General features: G+C 35.2%; 2 protein-coding genes across 3 annotated transcripts; one reads left to right on the forward strand and one right to left on the reverse strand.

The window, feature by feature from the left end:
• Positions 1–4478, forward strand: LOC146138184 (uncharacterized). Of its 2 annotated transcripts, none has more exons than XM_083393725.1 (7): positions 1–144; positions 373–446; positions 1465–1627; positions 1788–1976; positions 2462–2604; positions 2692–2841; positions 2905–4478. In XM_083393725.1, the coding sequence occupies exons 1-7, from the start codon at positions 72–74 to the stop codon at positions 4267–4269; spliced, it is 2157 nt and encodes a 718-aa protein (XP_083249851.1). In that variant the 5' UTR covers positions 1–71; the 3' UTR covers positions 4270–4478. The 2 variants fall into 2 exon arrangements, with proteins under 2 accessions (XP_083249851.1, XP_083249852.1); XM_083393726.1 differs by having other exon boundaries at positions 2692–2835.
• Positions 4479–8836: 4358 nt separating this feature from the next.
• Positions 8837–22065, reverse strand: LOC146138185 (BTB/POZ domain-containing protein 16-like). Its single transcript, XM_083393633.1, has 16 exons — positions 21964–22065; positions 20833–20935; positions 20552–20668; positions 19132–19235; positions 18538–18727; positions 18324–18427; positions 17080–17281; positions 15417–15532; positions 14782–14966; positions 14205–14318; positions 13880–14016; positions 13474–13565; positions 13047–13185; positions 12715–12838; positions 11430–11627; positions 8837–9269 (listed from the first exon to the last, which is right to left on the reverse strand). Exons 2-16 carry the CDS (start codon positions 20931–20933, stop codon positions 9201–9203), a joined length of 1992 nt encoding a protein of 663 aa, XP_083249759.1. The 5' UTR covers positions 20934–20935; positions 21964–22065; the 3' UTR covers positions 8837–9200.
• Between the last annotated feature and the right edge of the window lie 395 nt (positions 22066–22460).

Genomic DNA, 22460 nt, shown 5'->3' on the forward strand with positions numbered 1-22460 from the left:
CAGGGCATTTAGGACCAAAGCCTAAAAACGTTTATTACACACAAGAAATATTTGTTCTATGGTCAAACGTTATGTCAAATGCGAACAGATTAAGTGATAGGCAAAGTTGCCTAAGTCAAGCAATAGACGGTAAATCACCAGACGGTAAGTAAAAATATGTAGACTATACAATAAACAATTTGTGTGTTGCTTTTATTTCGTTGAAAATTATTTTGTTTCGTAGGATTTAGTTTTTTAGACGCCGTACATTTTATCGTTAAATTTTGAGGAGAAAACTATTATCATATTGGACTAAACTAGACGTATTCTAGACGTTCAATCGTTCATTGGTGATAAACTAAAATAACCAATTTCTATTTGAATAATTTTTAGCGTTGCCAGACACATCAAAGGAAGCTGTTTCCGTAGACATAAAGCAAGAGCCCAAAGACGACACTGAGATGAAGGTTATTGTTCAAGCTAAATGGTTATTGTTTATGTGAAATGCTTATCCGTGTGTTTAGCATAATCGTAATATGCAACTTGAAACGAAAACGCGCAATTGGGAAACTGGCTTGTTGAATTTTGATATCCTGAATAAACGATTCATGCAACGTCAAAATGCTTCGGCAACGTGTTTGAACTACAAGATCATAACGACCTACTAATCTAAACAAAATTTGGCAAGTTCAGTCCGATATCAAAAATGGTTCCTACTAGGCTTAATAGCTATTCACATTTGTTTATTTTACTCTTATAAATATGGTAAATTTAAACGAAAATATTCCTGAAACTTAATTATTTGACGTTATATAAAAAAATAAGTTCATTTTAGTGCATTTTTGATGTGTGACACATTGTAAAAGCAAAGTTTCCAAAACAATATTAAAAAATAACTTATGGATTTCAAAAATAAATATGTTATTTTAATACGTGATGATAAAAAATGGCAAAAATTGGTTAATCTCAATCAGTTTTGGAGTAGGTTTTCCAAAATGGGGTTTGCTACCAGTTAACAGGGGGTCGCGGCTATATGTCTTAATCAATTCTATACGGGTTTTACTTCTATATAAATTGCACTTTTTTGATATGTAAATTTAAATATTAATAAAACACAATCCCAACTGAGTTGTACATTAGTTCAACAAATGCGCCTAAAAATACATTAGCTTATTTTTGTTATTGAAATTGTTTCAGTAAAAAATTCGATCCTTGGTGATTTGGTTCGCTAGAGAGGAAAGTATTACCGTTTTTCAATAAAATTAGTCTCATGGTCGCTAAGTAAATTTTTATGGAAATTAACTTGAAATATTTTTAACGTTCCTGTCTTGTTCAAACGTTTTGCTTTTTGCTGATACAGTTCGCGTAACTTCGTAATTCGAATGCTTTATTCACGTCAACCAAGTGGTTAGTCACTTTTTGTTGGTACTTTAGCTACTGTTTCGCATTTGTGGCGGTGAATAAACAGTGTTATTTTATTACCAGAGTTTTGCGCAAAATACGATGAATGAGTTGCTTGGCTTGTACGGTTATGAAAGAGTAGCTGAGAGCGAGTTATCTAAATACGAGACTTCGAACGTAACCCAAAGATGTCGATCGCCCAACTGTGAATCGGACGGATCCATTACACCGAGGGAAAACCTTCCTGGTACGATATATCGTTTCGCATTTCAATATAGACCTATGTGTGTATAAATTAGTATTTTAATTGTACCATAGATGTAAAAACATACATTTTAATCAAAAACAGTGTAGGTGACTAGCGTTTTGCAAAATAGCACTTAATTTACATATTACTTTTTGTTTAGACGAAACAAAACGTTCAATGTCGGTCCGAAAGAGCTTAAAGTTGAGAAAAACATCCGCCACAAAATCTGGCTTAGATTTTTTATCGCGGGAAGTTTGTCAAAGTGAGGCGACAAGCAGCATTATTCCACCACAGACATCGTTGAGTGACATCATAAGACGACCCGCATTTATGTCGTCTTCTAACGAAGGTAAGTGCTTTGCAAGAATTGTTTATCTATCGCAACAAAAATTAATTAGTACATCTTATTAGGTTGCTGCTTGTCATCAAATTTATCAATAATTTTAGGAGGAGTCAGCTTGCGTGTTCATCATACTTAAAAACGTGTCATCCTAACCTCATTGCTCACACTATACGCATGATCTTACCAAAAGACATGCTAAGGCAGTTAAAAAAAACTGGTGTTTGTGCTTCAATGGTTCACACGTGAAAAACAGTTTAGGGTTAAGATCAGTTGCATTTAAACAGTGCGCTGCACAGACGCCTTGCGTTACTTCTAGAAGAGGGATATCGAGTGTCAGCATGGGAGACGAGGTGTCGCATTACAACCGGCAGCTTGTCACGCCAGCACCGTGTTGAATAAGTCAAGCTGCATTGCAGCTACATGAAAACCAACGAAAAACGCGAGAAATATGTTATATTATTATTCCAAATGCCCATTTCCGTCTTACGCAGGTTTCGACGAAGATATTTTGTGCGCATGGTGCCGAAAACCAGGTCGATCAGCCCTTACTCTCCAGGAAAACGACACTGTGAAAGCGTTTTGCAGCGAAAAATGCTTTGCCTCTTGTCGCAGAGCAAATTTCAAGCGCACTCGTGTAAGTCCTGCGATACAAAAATCATGGAAATCAAAAAAAATAATAATTAACTTGACTTTTTCAAACTTTATTAACTTTGCTTTGTAGGTGTGTGATTGGTGCAAGCAAGTGCGACAGGTACGTGAGTATTTGGACAACTCGCAGAGCGACGGTCGCCTACAATTTTGTTCCACTGAGTGCTTGGACAACTACAAGATGGCGGTATTTTGTTCCGAGATTCACGGATCAAGTGTAAGTGTAAGTTATGATGTTAAAACCTAGGTCACAGTACAATTGCTAAATGCTTACGTTTGTTTCTAGTCCAACGCAGACAAATCGCCCAAAACAGGCAGCGGAGCAGAAAGTCCCTGTCTTTCCAAGTCAGTGCAAACAGGTTTGATCGATGTAAGGGCCCGCAGCAGTTCTCCCACAAAACCATCAACACCTGAAACAAGGGCCGTTGTTGATCCACCGAAAATTACAAAACGAAAGCATCCTGCTGAACACGAAGAGATTCACTTGAATTCCAGCACGATAAAACACACGCTTTCAAAGTACCACAGCAGCCCAAAGACTCGGGAACGAAGTTGTTCAAATACAGATCAAAAAAATACCCAAAAGAAGAAAGACAGGGATGTGTTATCTCTCCGCGGCGACAAAGTCATAGATTTTCATCCCAATAAAAACGAACTAGGCTCCAGGAAAGTTCCAGGTACAACGTGGTTAAAAAGAAATACAGAAACTGACCAGAGGCAATCTGAAATTAATCGCGGTAATTTGAATACCGCAAAAGGTTACCATGATTTTTCACTCCCTGCATTAGGAAGGAATTTAATGAACCCTGCTTTTCTTCAAAACAATTATTCCCAATCCAATTTGTCCAACTTAAATCTAATACAACGATTACTTCACAGCAGCCTCCTTTCAAATAACAATGCGAACATGTTTCCAGGCATCGCTCCTTTACCGTTTCACGGGAATATTCCAAACCTTCCCAGCCTAGAAGTACCGCCTCTTGGCTCTGATAACATTGACCGTAACAGTTTTATCCTCGGGATGCTGATGGCTGAATCGAAGAAAGTACCCAATAACTCAATACAGGTACCAAACGATGCATCAAAATTGCATGAAAGTAAAAATAGTTTCAAGTCGCCCCGAAAAGAAAGTACAGTTAACTGCCAGCCACAAAGTGACGATTCGGTTTTAAATTATGATAACAACCCAAAATTACCAAAAGTTTCTTGCAACACAGATACGGCAAATATTGACAGCCAGCCCACTAATGGAAAACCGTTTCTCCCCTTTCCGATGATTGTGATTCCGCTACCTATTCCTGTTCCCATCCCTATTCCAATTTACTCCGGGAATTTGAACAATAATAATGACAACAAACACGAACGTCAAGTTAAATTAAGCGATAAATCTGCTCCTAATGTTTCTAAAGTTTGTCCCGTAGATATAAACGAAAACCATAATCATAAAGAAGAATCATATGACATCAACAACGTTCTTGGAATCCCAACTTCCTCATCAAGCGCCGCAATTGATTTGTCATTAAAAAATACAAAAAGTCCAAACGGCAATTTGGTGGAATGTACTGAAACAATGCTAGCTAAAAAAAGAAAAAGTCATGCTGATGAGAAACCGACACCTCACATTTGCAAAAAATCCAAAATATTGGTGTAAACTGAATTAAAATTATATTGTTGTGAGATTTCTTTCTTTTCTTTATCATATTTGCCGTTCTGCCAAACGCCTTATGTATCATTGCTTTACAGCTGCTTTTTAAATTGTTATTAACTTATTCATTACATTTTGCTGTGTTTTTTTATTTCACTAACCCGCAGTTGGCGGAAAAGTCAATAGTAACTCAAAATAAAATGGACACGCCTTGACGTTTATGGCCTGTTCATGATGACGTATTTTCGAGTTGGATCCCAACACCGGTGTGGGGTTGCAGTGCATGAATAAGGATTTGCCGAAGCGAAAAGAGGCAAAATATTTACGCTGTCTTTGTTCCAAGTGACGTCACGCGTAGTCGAAAATCTCCCGCATTGGATTACCTTGCGTAACCAGGCCCCGCTCTGTGCGATCTCATTAAGATCGGAGGCTTGCAGGCACTCGGCAAGGCAGAGCACGAGTGGAAGGTTTCAGCTCCAGTAAGTGGATGCGCGTAAACTGATAGCCTCTGCTCGCATCCCCGTGTCCGATACACTTCTCAGTTTACAAATGATCTCAGCGCTTCCGTGCGGCCCCGCTACCTAAGCCCCAGCAAAACATTTATGAAAAAGTTCGACAAGGCTCTCACGTTTTGCTATGAGAAAATCTATCGCGGTTTAAGTTAACTGTCTGATAACTTACGTCATTTAAAGTGACCATTCATCGTATTTATGTGTAGAACACACAGGTCTCGCCGTCAAGAATATTATATTCAGTTTATATTCTACATAACGACATAAGGGAAACCATTTTTTCCACCATTGTTTCCGCTAGCTATATGTGAGTGTGTTCGCAGGTATCGCATTTCAACACGGCTGGGTTTACTGGCACTAGCAGCAACTTGAAATTCAACACCGCACGCTGTCAGCAATCGTCGATGCAGGCAAATATTGCAAGCCAAACGAATCCTTTGTCAACCAAAAGACGGTATTGCCAGCTAATATAACCGTTTTGTTTTTTAATCAGGGGATAAAATGTACTTGTGTTTATTTCAGCCGTTATAGGTCTATATTAGTAAAATGTTTTGTGACTGACAGGTGTAATATTTATTTCATAATGAATGGGAAAGATAGTCACCGCTTGATACTATATTTATATACATAAAAATTAAATACAGAGAGTTTCGGTGCTAAAACGTAAACAATTTTGTTTCACTTAAGACAAGTTGCCATTAACTACCATCCGTATTTTTTTCAGTGAACTCATTTCTTAACAAAATGCAATCCACGCACTTGTTGGCTTACCAAACCCGATATTACAAACACGAGATTGTTTTTTTTTAAGATTTCTATGTGATTGGTGTACACCTTTTAGGATGAAAGAGTTTTAACAGAAAGTTGGCTGTAAGTTTTATGAACTACATATTTTTCGCTTTTTCCATTGTATAGGCTACGCAGTTAAAAAGTATTTCAGAACAAAATGTAGGAGAAGGCGGGGCAAAATGGACCCATTAGGCTTAAGGGATAAATGCTATTTTCCGAGTTTTACAAAGTCTTTTTTGATCAGTAGGCGAGCAACCGAAAGGGCTTACTGAAAGTTGCTGCTATGCTAAACAAATGAAAGGAGCTTAACTTTTGAATAAGTTAACGTTTTTGTGTCGATTTCTGCATGGGGCAAAACGTACCCTGGCGGGGTAAAACAGACCCCACTAATAAAAGATAATTTAAATGCCTTGTTGTGGGAAAATGGCGGATTAAGGATTTTTGTTTAAGAAGCGCATAAAAAATTTCAGAGATATTTTCAAAAGTGATGTTTTAATTCACATGACGCCTTATAAGTTAAAAAATCTATTTTAAAGTAGGACAAAACATACAAGAAAACCTAAATAGGACTACGTGTAAGTAGCATTGCATCCTTGTGTGGGTCCGTGTTGCCCCGTTCTGGGGTCCGTTTTGCCCCAAAACTATATGTATTGCATGAAACCCTAATTTATTTAATGTCTAAACTTAAAAAGTTCAACTGTCTAAGATTATTACATAGACCCTTATATACAAATTATTTAGCAAAAAAGTAAATTCACCTTTACTTGAACTTTAGTAGCAAACAAATATTATTACTGTACTATTCTTATATCAACATCTCCCAAACACATTTTCCTTCCCTGGTTTGTTCAAAATCGAATCAACCTGATTTTTGTTTAACGAGAAAAGTGAGGGGTCTGTTTTACCCCGAGGATCCATTTCTCCCCGCCTTCCCTATATTTCACGCATTACAACAAAATTACAAATCCCTGTTAGTAAAGTAATCACTATTTCTGTTAGATGTAACCAAATGTGTGAACTATTACATAGATAGATTTGTAATTTGTTTGTATTCTTCAAAGGTAAAATACATGTATTAAATTGAAGCCAGGTTTTGTCTGCCAATTACACAAAGTTACAGTATTGCGATTAGCAGCACCACCTAGCGGCCACTCAGTTTAAAATCATGATTGTGTTTGTAATAACATTTTGACAAACCAATATAATACCTTTTTAACCGGAAACAAGTTTTAGTTATCATAAGATGATAAATCTACAAATAAAGACTAATTTTTTGGAAAGGGTATACTCCACAGTAAACGTTTTGGTGTAAGCCGATATAACAATGTTGTGTCTGATCCGAAGCCATTTTGTAGTAGTCATGTTGGTTTGTAACGACACAAGGGGTTAAATTTTCTCACTAGTAAAGAAGTTTAATTGAGAAAAAGTAAAAAGCCAAACCTAACCGTTGACGTAAGAAGATGTTCAATCGGGACACCAGTGCATCACATAACGTCCTAGGTCTGGTATAGGCCTACTGTACATTATTTTTTATATTTAAATTTGTTTTTACAAACCAATTGTTGGTACAATCCTTTTACTATTTATTTTAGTCAAGACAGTTACAATTTAAGTCCAAGTCCTTGTATAAATATTCTTTGGCATTTTGTTTGGTTATCGAAGTCGGTCATCTAATAAGATATAAAGATATATGTATATATTTTGCCAAAAAGGTGCTGAGTCTCTAGAAGAAACGTTTTTCAAACATTCAGTTTGCCATTGAGTCTAAATTCGTTATTTAGAATTTAGATGACTGAAGTTAGGGCAACTAATTTTGCCGGTAATAGCCTATACATATAAGGCAAGTCAATATACTTAAAAATAGTACGGTAGTTAATGTGCAATTAAGTGAAGTATTGTTAATTTAGTCATCGCAACACAAAACAAAGCGTCTATATTTGCATAGTATTACACTTTGGTCATATTTTTACCAATAATAAGGTCTTACCCTTCTGGTTTCTCGGCAGTTTAATACACACTTTATTCGGCTGTAAATTAAAAAAAAACGATCTCCTGCAAACATTTGCACATTAAACTTTAAAATTTAGTGTTACAGAATTTTAGCGATTGCGTAAAAAGTCTATACACGGTTCAAAACGAATTATAACGCGTTGGGCGTTATTTACTAGTTAAAATCCCATTTGTTTTATATAAACATAGGGCTTTGCCACGCCTAGAAATTAGGTACCGGTAGTCACCGAGCGTATCACTATAGGGTAGGGCGTTTAAATCTTCTATGTCATGTGTGTACCCTGAAATTGATTCCACAAATGGAAGAGTTGGCGTGCTTGTTGGTGTACTGCGTTTGTGAATTCGATACATTGAGACGATAACAACAAAAGTGGCGTTGTGCTAACGCCGTGTGGCGTTCTAAGCGCCCGTCTACTGTTACGATGTCAGTTTCAGGTTGTAGAGTTTCCTACACTTAACATACGTTTTATTAGAAATCCAAACGCAATTACCGTCTCGGATGACTTATTTAATCGCACATAAACGCCAAGAAATGACACCAGAGCTAAGGTATTGATTGTCGCGGCGGTAGATCATCGGTGTATTGTTCGACATGTCGCCCATATGCCCTTTCCTATGTTCTGTTTTGTGCTTTGCAAATCAGATTCATCGTCAGCTTATAACCGCTATAGTCGGTTGATCTAATCTCCAATATGTTGTTTCCTTTTATGTGTTCTGGTGACATTTTGCTGGTAGGCATCCTTAAACTTACACCAAATTTAGTTGGGTAAAAATTGAACACAGTTGGCTTTATATTGGGGGCGTGGGTTGGCAAACAAGATAAGACAATCTAAAAATATTTGAACAAAATCAAAATGTAATAAATGCCATCATATTTTTCATTTATCATTCGAACAACCGAAATGGAAGGTATCCTTTCACAAATTGGGGATATTAATAAGTCATTTAGCAACAGGACAATTTGCAACACGCATGAAGCGTCAGTAATACAATCTAAACTGATTATCATTTCGTTTACCTACAATGAAAGCAATTTTAACAAACTCAATAATTGGTTGTTGGGACAAGAACAGGTTGATGTCCCAGATTACATTTTATTTATTGCATTCCACGCACATTTCGTTTAATCCATATCGTTTTCGTGGGAAGTAAATAATTAATAAAGAAAAACACAAGTTGTGTGGCTGGGACTCCTCCTGTTACGAGCCGCGGCGACAGCTTGTAGTTTGGGCCTCTTCTCAATATCAAATATCAACTCCAGATGATGCAATATCATAATTATATTTATTGACTTTTCACGATACAAAGAAAACGTCATGGCATAAACGCACGTAAGTAAAACAATACTTCTAAATAAAACTTACAAAAGTATAAGGGCAAGTAAAATGTCATGATGGCTTTCAAAAATGGCAAGGTTTCTATTAATCTCAATGATAGCAATTAAATAAATCATACGCAGAAACAACTTACAAATAAGTGGCACTTTAAATTTAAACTAATGGCAATATACTAAGAAATGGTTCGGAATTTTCAAAGGTTTGAGTAGTAAACACAAAGACACATAGTAAAGCTAAAATACTGTAACCAGAAATCAAGGTTCAAGACAGGTTGTACGAGAGCTCGAAACTAGGACGGAGGAAAGAAAAGGCCAAATGATACGTACATCGGCGGACGAACGTCGTCAACACGAAGGATCTATTATAACAAAAGAATTCAATTATAAACCTTTCACGAGTCAAAGCTTTGCATATTACATATGGCTAACTAATGAAAAATCAAATACAAGCTAACACTGCTAAAGAGCATTAAAGCTTGATTATTTGAGCCTACTAGATCTTCCCATAATTATTTTTTAGATTTGGCATGTTTGATTTGTAAGAGACTTAGCGGAACGAATGAAAGGGCGACATGCGAACGGTCTGGTTTACTCCAAATAGTTTAAAGTGAATAATTTATTGAAGACAAATAGAATAAAGGCGATGTCTGGAGCGCTACAATGAGAATCTCCCTTGGTAGTGTTATTTTTCTAGTCATGCCAAGTGAAAGGCGATATAGTATGTCACGCAATAAGCCACTACTTATGTTGGGCGCGCTGAAACTATTTCATTGCAAGTATCATCTTGAGTCATCGTTTCCGTAGTACGATTATTGTGAGCGAAACTTAATGGCTTTTTACATTTGAATTATAAACGGAAAATTGTGGTCCGCTATCGCAACCGTATCTACATTACATCACCGGGGCAACGCCAGTAGGGCAAGTTGCATTTTTATTCATGCGGCCAGTCTCAAAACTGACGAATACCCCGTTAAAATTGTGAAGTTGTATTTTTATTCAGGCGGCCAGTACCAAAACGGGCAAATACCCTGTTAAAATTGTGAAGTTGTATTTTTATTCAGGCGGCCTGTATCAAAACTGGCAAATACCCTGTTAAAATTGTGAAGTTGCATTTTTATTCAGACGGCCAGTATCAAAACGGGCAAATACCCTGTTATAATTGTGAAGTTGTATTTTTATTCAGGCGGCCAGCTCCGGAGCCATCAAACACACACCCAATGACTCCGGCTCCAGCTCCGGTGCCACCAGTCACTTATTCAATGGCAAGTTTTAAAAATTGCTTTTGGCAAACTAACGTTGGAGATGGAACAAAATATAATTTCTTAGCTTTAGCACCACAAATTGAAAAATGGCTCCAGCTCCACAAGAATAATAAAAAGGGCTCCGGCTCCGGCTCCAGCTCCACAAAAATAATATAAATGGCTCCGGCTCCAGCTCCACAAAAATAATAAAAATGGCTCCGGCTCCGGCTCCGGCTCCGGCTCCAGCTCCACAAAAATAATAACAATGGCTCCGGCTCCGGCTCTGGCTTCAGAGAAAATGCTTAGCTCTGGGCTCCAGCTCCGGCTCCCCAGCCCTGATCAAAACTGGCAAATACCCGGTTAAAATTGTGAAGTTGCATTTTTATTCAGGCGGCCAGTATCAAAACTGGCAAATACCCTGTTAAAATTGTGAAGTTGTATTTTTATTCAGGCGGCCAGTATCAAAACTGGCAAATACCCTGTTAAAATTGTGAAGTTGCATTTTTATTCAGGCGGCCAGTATCAAAACTGGCAAATACCCTGTTAAAATTGTGAAGTTGCATTTTTATTCAGGCGGCCTGTATCAAAACTGGCAAATACCCTGTTAAAATTGTGAAGTTGCATTTTTATTCAGGCGGCCTGTATCAAAACTGGCAAATACCCTGTTAAAATTGTGAAGTTGCATTTTTATTCAGGCGGCCAGTATCAAAACTGGCAAATACCCTGTTAAAATTGTGAAGTTGCATTTTTATTCAGGCGGCCTGTATCAAAACTGGCAAATACCCTGTTAAAATTGTGAAGTTGCATTTTTATTCAGGCGGCCAGTATCAAAACTGGCAAATACCCTGTTAAAATTGTGAAGTTGCATTTTTATTCAGGCGGCCAGTATCAAAACTGGCAAATACCCTGTTAAAATTGTGAAGTTGCATTTTTATTCAGGCGGCCAGTATCAAAACTGGCAAATACCCTGTTAAAATTGTGAAGTTGCATTTTTATTCAGGCGGCCTGTATCAAAACTGGCAAATACCCTGTTAAAATTGTGAAGTTGCATTTTTATTCAGGCGGCCAGTATCAAAACTGGCAAATACCCTGTTAAAATTGTGAAGTTGCATTTTTATTCAGGCGGCCAGTATCAAAACTGGCAAATACCCTGTTAAAATTGTGAAGTTGCATTTTTATTCAGGCGGCCAGTATCAAAACTGGCAAATAACCTGTTAAAATTGTGCGACGCCGGCTGTTTCATCTAGTGATTTATAGAAATTAGGCGAGCGCCCAAACCTGGCTTCTGGCTGCTTTCAGATCCAGAGAGAAGCGTTGCTCCAGCACGCCGCTCGTTTCGATTCTCCACAGAGAGTCAGCGGCCAGGGATGGATGCTGCACGCTCAGCTGGTAGCGCACAAGTCGATCGCGTCTCATTGAGAAGGTGGCTCTTTCACATGCACGGAACGACAGGGCGGGATCGCTTGGCCGCAAACGCTAAAAATTAATATTTTGCCAAATGTGCTGTAATTGTAAATTTAAACCAAAGTATATACATTTGGAAAAAAGTATCTCCAAAACGACCTAAACAAACTATAGACGGAATAATATCTTTGAAACATCGTAATTGGATTAACTAATTTATTACAGGTATCTAATTTGAATATATGTTGGGTCGATGGTTATTCGCATCCTTTTTTAAGTGTGAGAATCAATGACGCAATGAAACGATTTGCAGCAATCTCTTTGAATGTATTTAAACATGTTTAATATGCTTCTCCTTTAAACATAATCCTGGTTCTCCCTTAATTGCCCACATTACCATTTAAAAATTATTGTAAAATAACCATTTAATTGCAAAGAGCTGATTTTTTCTAAATCAGTGATTGTCAACTTTTATTTAGGAAACGTCGACGTTTTTCGATGTTTTTTATTGATTCGCGAACTCGCGAAGCCCAACAATCAAATTAAGTCAAAAAGGTCAAAACGAGCCTTTTCTGTACTTAAAAAAAAGGTTATTCTATAGGGCAGGGGTCGGTAACCTAAGGCCCGCTGGCCGGATGTCGCCCGATTTTACAAACTGGACACGAGGCAAGTTCACATATTCATTTTGATGATTTTAAATAAACGTAAATGCTTTTTTCGTGATTAGCGCGAATCTATAGTTGGCTTTAAAATTTATTTGCGTTTTGATTGGATCTTCTCAGCCCAAAGATACCACGAAACTCTCTAAAATGAGACTTAATCTATATAATTTTTGTATGTATATTTTTCCATGTGTACAATGCGGTAGGTCTTCTTCAAAATTAATGTTTTGCCATTTTAGAGCAAACAAACGCGATTTCATTCGAGATTTGCGCGTTTCTACCTACTGGATTGTAATTAGGCGTATTGTATATCAATTGCATGAAAATACGCCAATAATTAAAAGACATTATGTAATAAAATGCTTAAAAGGCATCCGCTTTAACATCAAAATAACTCGTGCAAGTTTTTATGGCCCTTGGAGATCATTCAGTGTTTGGCTTTGACTCTCGACTTGAAAAAGGATGCCAACCCCTGCATAAGCTTTTTTAAGACAAACCTGGAAGTAAATCAAGTAACTGTTTGCCCTTCCTTGGCGTTGAGCTTTTGCCTCAAAGTGGAAGCCATGGAGGCAAATGATCTCGGAATGATAACCAGGTTCTTGCTCAAGAATAAACCCGAACCTTTGAGTAACAGATTTAAAACGACAATGTAAAAATCACAATTTAATTTAGGTTTTCACACCCGATACAGACAATGCTTTTTTATAAAATAATTAATCTATTCGGTTTTGGATATTTACTTACGTCAAGAGTTGAAACATAATAACATGTTGATTTTATCTACCAGGCAAATGCGGCCATCGGAATACTTAGTGTAACATTGCCTTACCGACAGGCGCCTAGTGAGAAGTTGAGTAGAAATGACATATCGCCTCCTCCCTGCAATGCGTTGTAGTGGTGACTGAACACTCGCATCAGCCATGACTGTGGAATTATGTTCATGTACATCAAGTCTTGAAGTTGCTTCGCTAAAAGAATTTCGCAAATTGATTTCGAGACGAATCTTTTTTTCTAAATTAAGAGCAATACACATCCACTATTATTTCAAGCCAGGGTTTTTTTTCTGATTAATTTGGGATGGATATGTGGTAAGATCGGGACCTCTTCCTATTTAAAAGAACATATTTCAAGTCACGGCCCTCTTTTTAACTAAATGGTTTATAGACAAGACAATTTGTGGATAAAGAAAAACAGTTCCGAAAAAGGATTAGCGACGGCTTACCAATTGTCGCACCTAAGGTAGGTTAAGTACTCACTGTCTGTGATCCCGTGTAACCGAAGACAACCAAAAGCGGCGCTGAAAGGAATTCCTTCTTCGCGTTCCAGAAATGAACAGGTCCGCGTCATGCTGTAACCACAAAACAATAGCATTGTCGATATTCAAACCATTAAACATTACTTGACAAAGCTTTAAGAAAAGGCAATAGCGCGATTTTGTGAACCGGTAACAATATGTTTGTCACTTGAGATGAAATTATTTCAATTAAGAATGTATCGATACCTTTAATCGGTTTGATATGTTTCTGTTTAAAATTAAAAAAAAAAAATATCCTGCCTGGATTTGTTTTCAAATAACTCTTGATATTACAGTAAGTAATTTTAAAAGATTGTATTTTTGGTGATTGAAATTAGTTCACAAGCGAGCGGTGGCCACAAATTGACCTGCTGAAGTATGTCATGACGGTAGTTTGCGAGGGCATGAACTGGAGACCCGGATGAAGCTGCATAAACAACCAGTAGCACAAGGTCTTATACATCGCGTACTCGTTGAACGTAAAGAGTCGTGAAGATTTCATAATCTGGAAAATTCGTTTAGTAGAAATTTTCCTATTTTAATTAACAAAATTGTTAAAAAATTCTTAACGTGGTATTCCTCTGAATGTACAATAAGAATAATCCCTAGTTCAAACCAATAATCATGGTCATATTAGGGGTTATCTCTATACTTTATTTCACTAACAAAAATGTACATCTAGAAAAGCTAAACCTTGTCAAGAGTTTCAGCGGGAACGTCTCCAAGATAAATCGTGCAGGATAACTGGGACACGAGATTCAACTCAAGCCAGCGCTCACAGGCTGATATCACGTTGAACTGGTCGTACTGAAAATATCAAATTGGTTTATATAAAGACACAAACATCAAGCGCAGGCTTTAACAACTAACAATAACTATTTGTTAAAAGATAACTTTGGCAAGACATTCATTTATGTCTTTATCTTATTTAAGCATCCTTATTTTATTAGCGACAAGATATTCCCATTCATGGCAACCAGAGGCGCGGCAGAAAATTTTCCAGGGGGGAGGGAATATTAATATTTTGACTCAATTTAACTCTAGTACCTATGGTATTAATATGTACATACGATTTTATATTAGTAAAAATTTATATACAAATCAATATTATTCCACAACCTTCATAATTAATACGTATTACTCTTATGAAAAAAAAAAAACTCATTTTAAAATTCCAGAGGGGGTAAGTGCCTCCCTTGCTCGCCTGTGGGGGCGTCCATGATGGCAACTACATGAAATCTGGTACAAATGTATAAGAATTTCTATTCACCCTTGTAGCGGCTTGAAGATAAACACAGACGGTGTCGGAAGACAGGCTGGTCATCATGACTTGACAGCAGGATTTGACGAGAGTAAGGAAGTTTAAGTTAAAAGCTGTCGCCAGCACTTCCACGGCATCTCCAGTTGCGACTACACACTCGCCCAAGTACAAGTGGCCAAGACAAATTGCCAAAGCTTCAACAATATGGAAAACAAGTTTGAATACCACAAAACTTTACTCCACTTTATCTCACCAAAAGTATACAGACGAGTATTTTGCGCCTTCTCAATGTGAAAATTTATGACATGACAACTCTTAAACACTAGTAGATATTAAAGTCAAACATTTAAGGTACTTGCACCCCGTTAGTATGTATTGTGATAAACACGATATATATTTTTGCATTTGCGCAAAAGTTTTACTTGGCACAGTATAGTTTTCCCTTAAAATTATGTTTCCCTCTCACATTTTCTTGACTTGAGTTACTGACAGATATGAATGACAATCTATATCAGTTTGTTTAAATAATTTGTTCAGTATGGTCTTTACCAATTTGTTTGCCGATAGGGGAGTTTTAACAATAAAAAATATATAATTTAAAGAATTTGTAAATAGTGGAGAATATATTAAATATTTTTACTTACAATGTCTTGTGATCCAGTTGTCTTCAATAGGCAGAACAATATCCACAACCTGACTTGTCACAGTCCCTTTTGACTTGGTCTTTATTCTTATGTCCTCCACATCTTTCGAAGTCAATCTGTAAAAAAGTACCATTTAATTTTCTTAAACAGTGCTACCTAAACTTTTTAGAAACACTTCTTTAAAGTATTTATATTTATTCTTTAACTGACAATATAACAGTTAACTCATCAATTTGGTCATAACTCCATGTCCATGGGCCTAGTTGTATATATATAGCTTTTGCTGCATATACAATCGCAACATGTGTTGATGTTGCATAACTGTACCAAAACATTACTTTATTTTGGCCTTTTATAATTAGATTTAATGACAAAGAAGCAAACTTTTGGTTAGAATTATAGCATCTTTTGGAAATGTTTGTAGCTATGGAGTTTTTAAATGGTCACCTCACAGGTAATGCACAAATGCATAATATGGGTCTTAAGGCAAAACAGAGGACAATCTAAAAAATTGCCACTCCTAAAATATCCTGTATTAACATAACGAAATGGCAGAGCAGAACCTCACTTCGTTAGACTGTACCTAGACTTCAAAAACACTGTTACTTAGAAGTGAACTTTTTTCTGGTTCATAAATTTTCGTCTTACAGTAGTTTCTTTTTGCAAATGTAGCTATGTTTAAGTCATGGTTATTCAGTCTACATAACTATTTTTTGTGTTGTCAGCAAACTTATGTGTCAGCTATTTTGGTTACCTGTTGAAAATATAACAATTTATATTGGGTTACTTTTATATTAGATTTTTTTTAGTTTCGGAGAGAAGACAGAAGTTTAGTTAAACAGAGCAACTAACGCCCCAACTTATGTTAATCGAAACATATATTTAAATACATGTACATAAATAAAGGTATATAAACAAAAAAAGTATAGCTTGTAATAGACTCAGGAATAGATTTGAAAATTAGGGCTACACATTCTGGTTGTAATGGTGCAATTAGGCTGTATTAAACCCAACCTTCATTTACGTACCTTAAATTTTACACTTTTTGAGGATTTATAAATTATAAATGTAGCTTTAATTTGTTAAATGCACCAAATACCAGTTTAAAGTAATCTGGTAATCCTAATGTAAATTTAAATAAATAAGATATATAATCTTCAGTAGAAAGAGAGTGGCCCAAATAAATGATAAAAGATTCATTCTTTTATTTGCATACGTTTCGACAAGTGCTTGTGCCATCTTCAGTGCGGTATGAATCTTAAATCATTTATTTGGGGCACTCTCTTTCTACTGAAGATTATGAACAGATCCGTGTTTATTGTTCCTAAGATATATAATAACTTGAAATTTCCTAATAAAAAGTAGCGTTTTTAAGCTGGGGTCAATTGCCCTCTTCCCTCCTGGTCACAAGTCATAAAAGGTTCAATACCACTGGTAAGAGTCTGTGGTATTACTAGCAGTGTTGTAAGTCATTTAAAAAGATTCCTAGTCAAGTCATTTGTAAAATAACTGGTCCAAGTAAAGTATTTTTTAATAAATAACAAGTTAAGGCAAGGCCGAGTTATCAGTTTAAGTCAAGTTATAATTGGAGCAAGTCAACTTCAAGTCATGTCCTTGTCATAAAAATAAAACGTTAAAATATTGGAAATTTAATGCCAATTACCTGCGAGATATTTCTTTGTATTGTGTAGAGTATATGTCATTCTGTGAAATAAAGGAATCAACTTTTTGGGCTACTTCGTCATTGTATACTCGATCTTTGTTTTCTGACAAAGCGTGCTTCAGAAGTTTTTTTAGGACTCCTGATTTAATCATATATGCCTGGTGCAGTTGCCACACTTGACCAAGACAATGCAGTCGAACATCTAGTACACAGTTATTGTCAGAATTAGTAATACTGTTGGCATAAATAATAAATGTTCAATCTTATAGATCAGCGTGGCCCAACTATTTTGTTGCAGGTCATCAGAAGCAATTTGTTTCATATGGCAGACCGATATTGCAGGGGCGACTGCACGATTTTATTTATCGATTTTATGATATTTCTTTGATGGTGAAGGGAGGGTAGAACTGGTGTGCTTTTATGGAACTGAACCTAAGTTAAATCTCAAATAAAATTGCGTCTTTGGTTACAGTCGGAAAAACAGTTACTCTAGGAAGAAATTTTGAAAAAGTATTAGCACAATACTACCTATACACCTGGCTGCACAGAAAAGCTTTATAAAAAATTGAATTGTTAAAATATTTTTGCGCAGAGAGTTTGTATCCATAATATTGCAGACCAATAAAAAGGATCCACCAGCAACATTTGACCTAAGGGCCTATAGTTGGACCACACTGTTATATATCAAAAGGTAAAATATACAGTAAAATTACTAAATTTTCAACTGTTGAAATTAATGTACAAACTGTTTAGTAATGCTAAACCAAGTTTATGTCAAAATTTTAGTTATACTTCATTGATGAGTAATGGATACAAAATCTTATTTATTGAGTAAAAAAAGCAGGTGTTTGTACAATATTATACAAATAACATTGCGAATAACATTCCTCATGGATTAATGCAAGATTCTCAAGCTCTGAAAATTACGGTTACCATTTCAATTAATTGCGCAGCCCACTATAGTAGTTTATTAGACACATTTGAATTGATTAGACACCTTAAAATTGGTTCTAAGCAAGATTTTTCAAAACTTGAAAGAATTGTGGAAGCAAATTAAATTTGGACTAATTAATGTTATTGTCTTTTATGTTCACTTACAAAAAGTTTAGTGAAGAGAATAGGATCGCTAAGGGTTTTGCTGTTATAGTTCGCTTAGAAATTTAGCAACCACAAAAAAGGTAAGAAACACTGGTTTAACATATTCACATTAATTTTATTAAACTGTGAAAGGAATAAATACATACCAGGTTCTTGATCTTGATTAGCTAGTCGGGCAAACATTTCCAGAACTTTAGCTGGTTCCTTAAACCTAGTTCGTGATGTTCTGGCTGACGACGCATATGGGGTCCTGTTTGGATGAAATTGCATTTTAGATGTGTTTACAGCTTATAACAGTTGACTTTTTAGTTGTGCACAAAATACACAAAAAACACATTTTGAAATACTTATCTACTGTACCTAGTCTGCAATGACATTGCAGTTTGAGGAGGAGAGTATTCTTGTGGAAGAGCTATAGATGGAAACCTTCTGGTACCAGATTCTCCTTCCTTTGGTGGGGACGTGAATGCCCTGGAAACTATGGGTGATCGGCCCCAGGCACTTCCAAGAAAGTCGCTATCTCTTGAGATTGAAATGGCTGCACTTTCAGCTGAGATGGCAAAAAAGCATTGGTAATGGTACAACAACAAACTACTAGACCACTTTTAACTTTAGTTAGTTGGCCATAACTTAATGTAGTATATGATCTATGCCGAATTGTAAGCCAACAACTCGGTATATAGTAGACTATACAGTAGACACATACCAAGCAGGATAGTATACATTTAGAAACAAGAATCTAATGGTTTTTTTTACAATAGCATTTTGACAGATCAAAATTAAATACCATCACCAAACAACTTAAACAAAAAACATAAATGTTGTAACATTGGTGTACAACTACAAACCTTACATTTTGTGTACTCATACACTTTTAAATAATTGATTAAAAAATCAATATTTTGTTTTATATTCCATAATAGAAATCATATGTTAATACAAAATGCTTCAAACCTGTCTTTGCTCTGGTGATGGTTTCATTCTTGGTTGCTGTAATTGCTCTTACAGCTTGTGAACTACCCAACAAATCTCCCCCAAGGGAATGTGGTGATCTCCACCTTGAAATTAAAAACTATTTTAGGAAATTTCATTTGGCAATACATTAAATATAGATTGAAGAGATTATTTTTATCTGATTAGTATGGTCATAGCAGCACAACAAGCTTATTTTGCTTAATGTGAATTTCTTAACATTTAAAATTTGGTCACAGCCATTACTTTCATTGTTTGCCCACTACAAATTTTTTCACTATTTCAATCAGCAAATTGTTTAGTATTTATTTGCATGTTCCATTCTTCTGTGTAACCCAATGAAGGGGACATTGGCAGGACCAACCGTTCAGCCATTCATACCAATACACCGTTACCAAAACAATTATCCGGATTACTAAATTGTTTTAAACCATAGGGTATTGGCTTCTCAGGTTTAAATGTTTAAAGTGATTGTTCAGGCAATATTTCTGAAGCATGTTTTATTATGCCATGGTTGATCATTAAAAACCTAAACTGTGTGAGGAAAATGTTAAATTAAATATGTTTAGACGTGAGCTGACCCAACCGATATTTATTTCTTTATATTTTATCAGTAGGGCGATTATTTTTTGACTTGTTCAAAAAAGTAAAAATTTTGTCAAAATTTACACATAAGGTCAAAATTTGTTAAAATATTTTTTTAGTCAGAATACAATAAAAATGCACATAAATCATTTACAATGCTAAAAAAAATATATAGACAGCTTTTTTAAATTGTCGTTCATTGTTTTTTTACATTTGTTGTTCAATTTTAGTAAAAAAATTTAGTTTTGATTTATATATAATAATATTTTAACTGTATTATATCTTCATTAGGGCAATATACGGTATACAGGATTAACCACCATAGCCTCTTCGATGTTGATAAATGTATTGAAAAGTGTTTGCTGTATTTTTTCGCTTGTAATTTGCAATTTTCACACTTCCTATACCAATAACTTGTTTTTGTTAATTTTCTGCAAATATTTTTACGTTGATTTTCAAACGTTTACACCACATTTTTCTAGTTTGGCATTTTTATAGTTGTTTGTTGTTTTAAAAAAACAAAAATATCAACTAAGTATTTTCATGATATTTGCATTACCCAAAAAAAACTGATAATTGTGTTCGCCTTGTAGTCAGTAATACAAAAATGTGCGGTTGACGACACCAAGACACTAATTCAGTACTTCAAACAACAGTGTGTAGTTTAAAACAATGTATTTATAACAGGTCAAAATTTTGTAAAAATAAATTATTTTAGGTCAAAATTGCAATTTTTTAGGGCAAAATTTCTTATTTTTAGATCAAAAAATAATCGCCCTAGTTATCAGCATTGCACTATTTTATACTCATGAAAAACCTATTAGTTGATCCAACAGAGTACATTCTTATTTTCGTTCTGGACACTGGTTCTTTTGGTTCTTTTGCATCCACAACTACGCCACGTAATGCACTAAATGCTGCTCTTTGGGTCTTCCTACATAATAAACGAAATTAATAAACAGTTGTTCATATGCGAATGAAATAAAAAATAATTATAGTTACACTTACATATTAAATATTTATCAGATATTAGATATATTTTGTTTCAGTTAATAATATTTTCAATAAAGTGATAAACAAAATATAAAAATATCTTACACAGTATACTCAGATATGCGCTTGGGTGGCTTAGGTAAGCATGATGGCATATAATTTTTTGTACTTGGAAATGAAGATAGGGTTGCACTTGCAACTGCCATTGCTGATAAATAAATAAAAAGTATAAAGATTTTTAACAAGATACATGCACTCAACAATTTGCAGATCTTTAATTTATTTTGTTTTCATGCAACTAATTGTATTTGATATAATAACTGAAGGTAGTTAAATAGGATACAAAAGTATAATGGGTAACAATAATTCACATACCTCTCTTTATCAAACAAACTGTATTTATAAAATGATATTAGTTGAAAAACAGGGTTATTTTAGTATTATTACAATGAAGACAAGGTGAACAACATAATTAATTCATTAAAAAATCACTCTTTAAGTCGTTAAATTAATTTTATAAACACAGAACAAAAAAATCTTTCTGACCGAACCTAAAATAACACCGACATTGGCATAAAACATACTACGGCATAAATTCAAAAAGTATTAATTACCTAATTGGAATAATGGTATAAACTGAGGCCAGTTACTTTTGCACTGTGTAACATTATTGTTATTGAAGTAACACAGCTTTTTGCTAATGTTGTATCATTGGTGAATTAGGAGGATTAATCAAGGATAAGTGAATAACCAACAGAAAATATTTTTAACTTAATGGGTTACAGTTTAAAAATGTTGGAAGAGTTTATTTACCCGTACCACAAAATAGTTCAAATAGACATATAATCACTAACGTGTGCAAGCGTAAAAGAGCGGTCTGGTCAAGTAGCCCATAGACACCATTTGAGGCTATTTAGCTAACAAATCAATTTAAATCGTTCTCAGAAAAAATCATTAAAATTACCGGTAAATCTAATACTACCACCACTCAAACCCAGACCCAAATCAATAAATAATCACGTATTGCTGCAAGCGTAAAGGAGTGATTCGGTCAAATAGCCACTCCCAAAAATGTTACTGTGTGTCGCCCGCAAACAAAACGAAAGTTCATCTGTTCATGCGGCCCAATTTGCACCAATTGTGTTAATCAGAATGTTGTTAGTCGCTATTTTTTTTTTACTCACATTTACACACAATTTTATATTAACATTCATTGTATACAATAAAGCAAAATACCTCTATAGTTTTTGCACAGCAACGAAAATTCTTGTCTTGCCAACTAGTTGAGCTTGCTCAGTTAAAATCTGTAGCACATGGATTTGGCGTCGTACATTTCCATGGAAATATAAGTATATGTTTGTGGTCATTCAGCCGTGGTGTTTTTGCTTTAGCTGTACCGCCATTTAAACAAAATATAAGTACTGATTTACAACTATAATGCATGCCAACTTTGTAACACAATCAATACATATTTAGAAATACTATTTTTCAGGCATTTAAATCTCCTGCTCGGTTGTTTAAGTACAGGATTCCATATCTTTCTTATAAAGATTGAAATGCCCCACAAATCATTAGTGGGAAAAGTATCTATTGCATTAAAATTTATACATTTCACCAAAACAAAACTTACCATGTCTTAATATATATGAAAATATTGTTTGGAACGAAAAATTGTATTTTCTACATTATCAAAGATTTTTTTTAATTAAAGCTCTCTGACATTGTGCCAGAAA

Source organism: Ascidiella aspersa, chromosome 7 (assembly GCF_963924565.1).
Source record: "Ascidiella aspersa chromosome 7, kaAscAspe10.2, whole genome shotgun sequence".
Taxonomy (NCBI): domain Eukaryota; kingdom Metazoa; phylum Chordata; class Ascidiacea; order Phlebobranchia; family Ascidiidae; genus Ascidiella; species Ascidiella aspersa.

Coding starts and splice junctions, on each gene's coding strand:
- LOC146138184 (XM_083393725.1), top strand. CDS start 72: ATGTCAAATGCGAACAGATTAAGTGATAGGCAAAGTTGCCTAAGTCAA. Junction 447..1,464: donor AAGACGACACTGAGATGAAG/GTTATTGTTCAA, acceptor TTTTATTACCAG/AGTTTTGCGCAAAATACGAT. Junction 1,628..1,787: donor ACCGAGGGAAAACCTTCCTG/GTACGATATATC, acceptor CTTTTTGTTTAG/ACGAAACAAAACGTTCAATG.
- LOC146138185 (XM_083393633.1), bottom strand. CDS start 20,933: ATGGCAGTTGCAAGTGCAACCCTATCTTCATTTCCAAGTACAAAAAAT. Junction 17,282..18,323: donor TAATCAAGATCAAGAACCTG/GTATGTATTTAT, acceptor ACTGTGTACTAG/ATGTTCGACTGCATTGTCTT. Junction 12,839..13,046: donor TTCTCACTAGGCGCCTGTCG/GTAAGGCAATGT, acceptor TGTTACTCAAAG/GTTCGGGTTTATTCTTGAGC.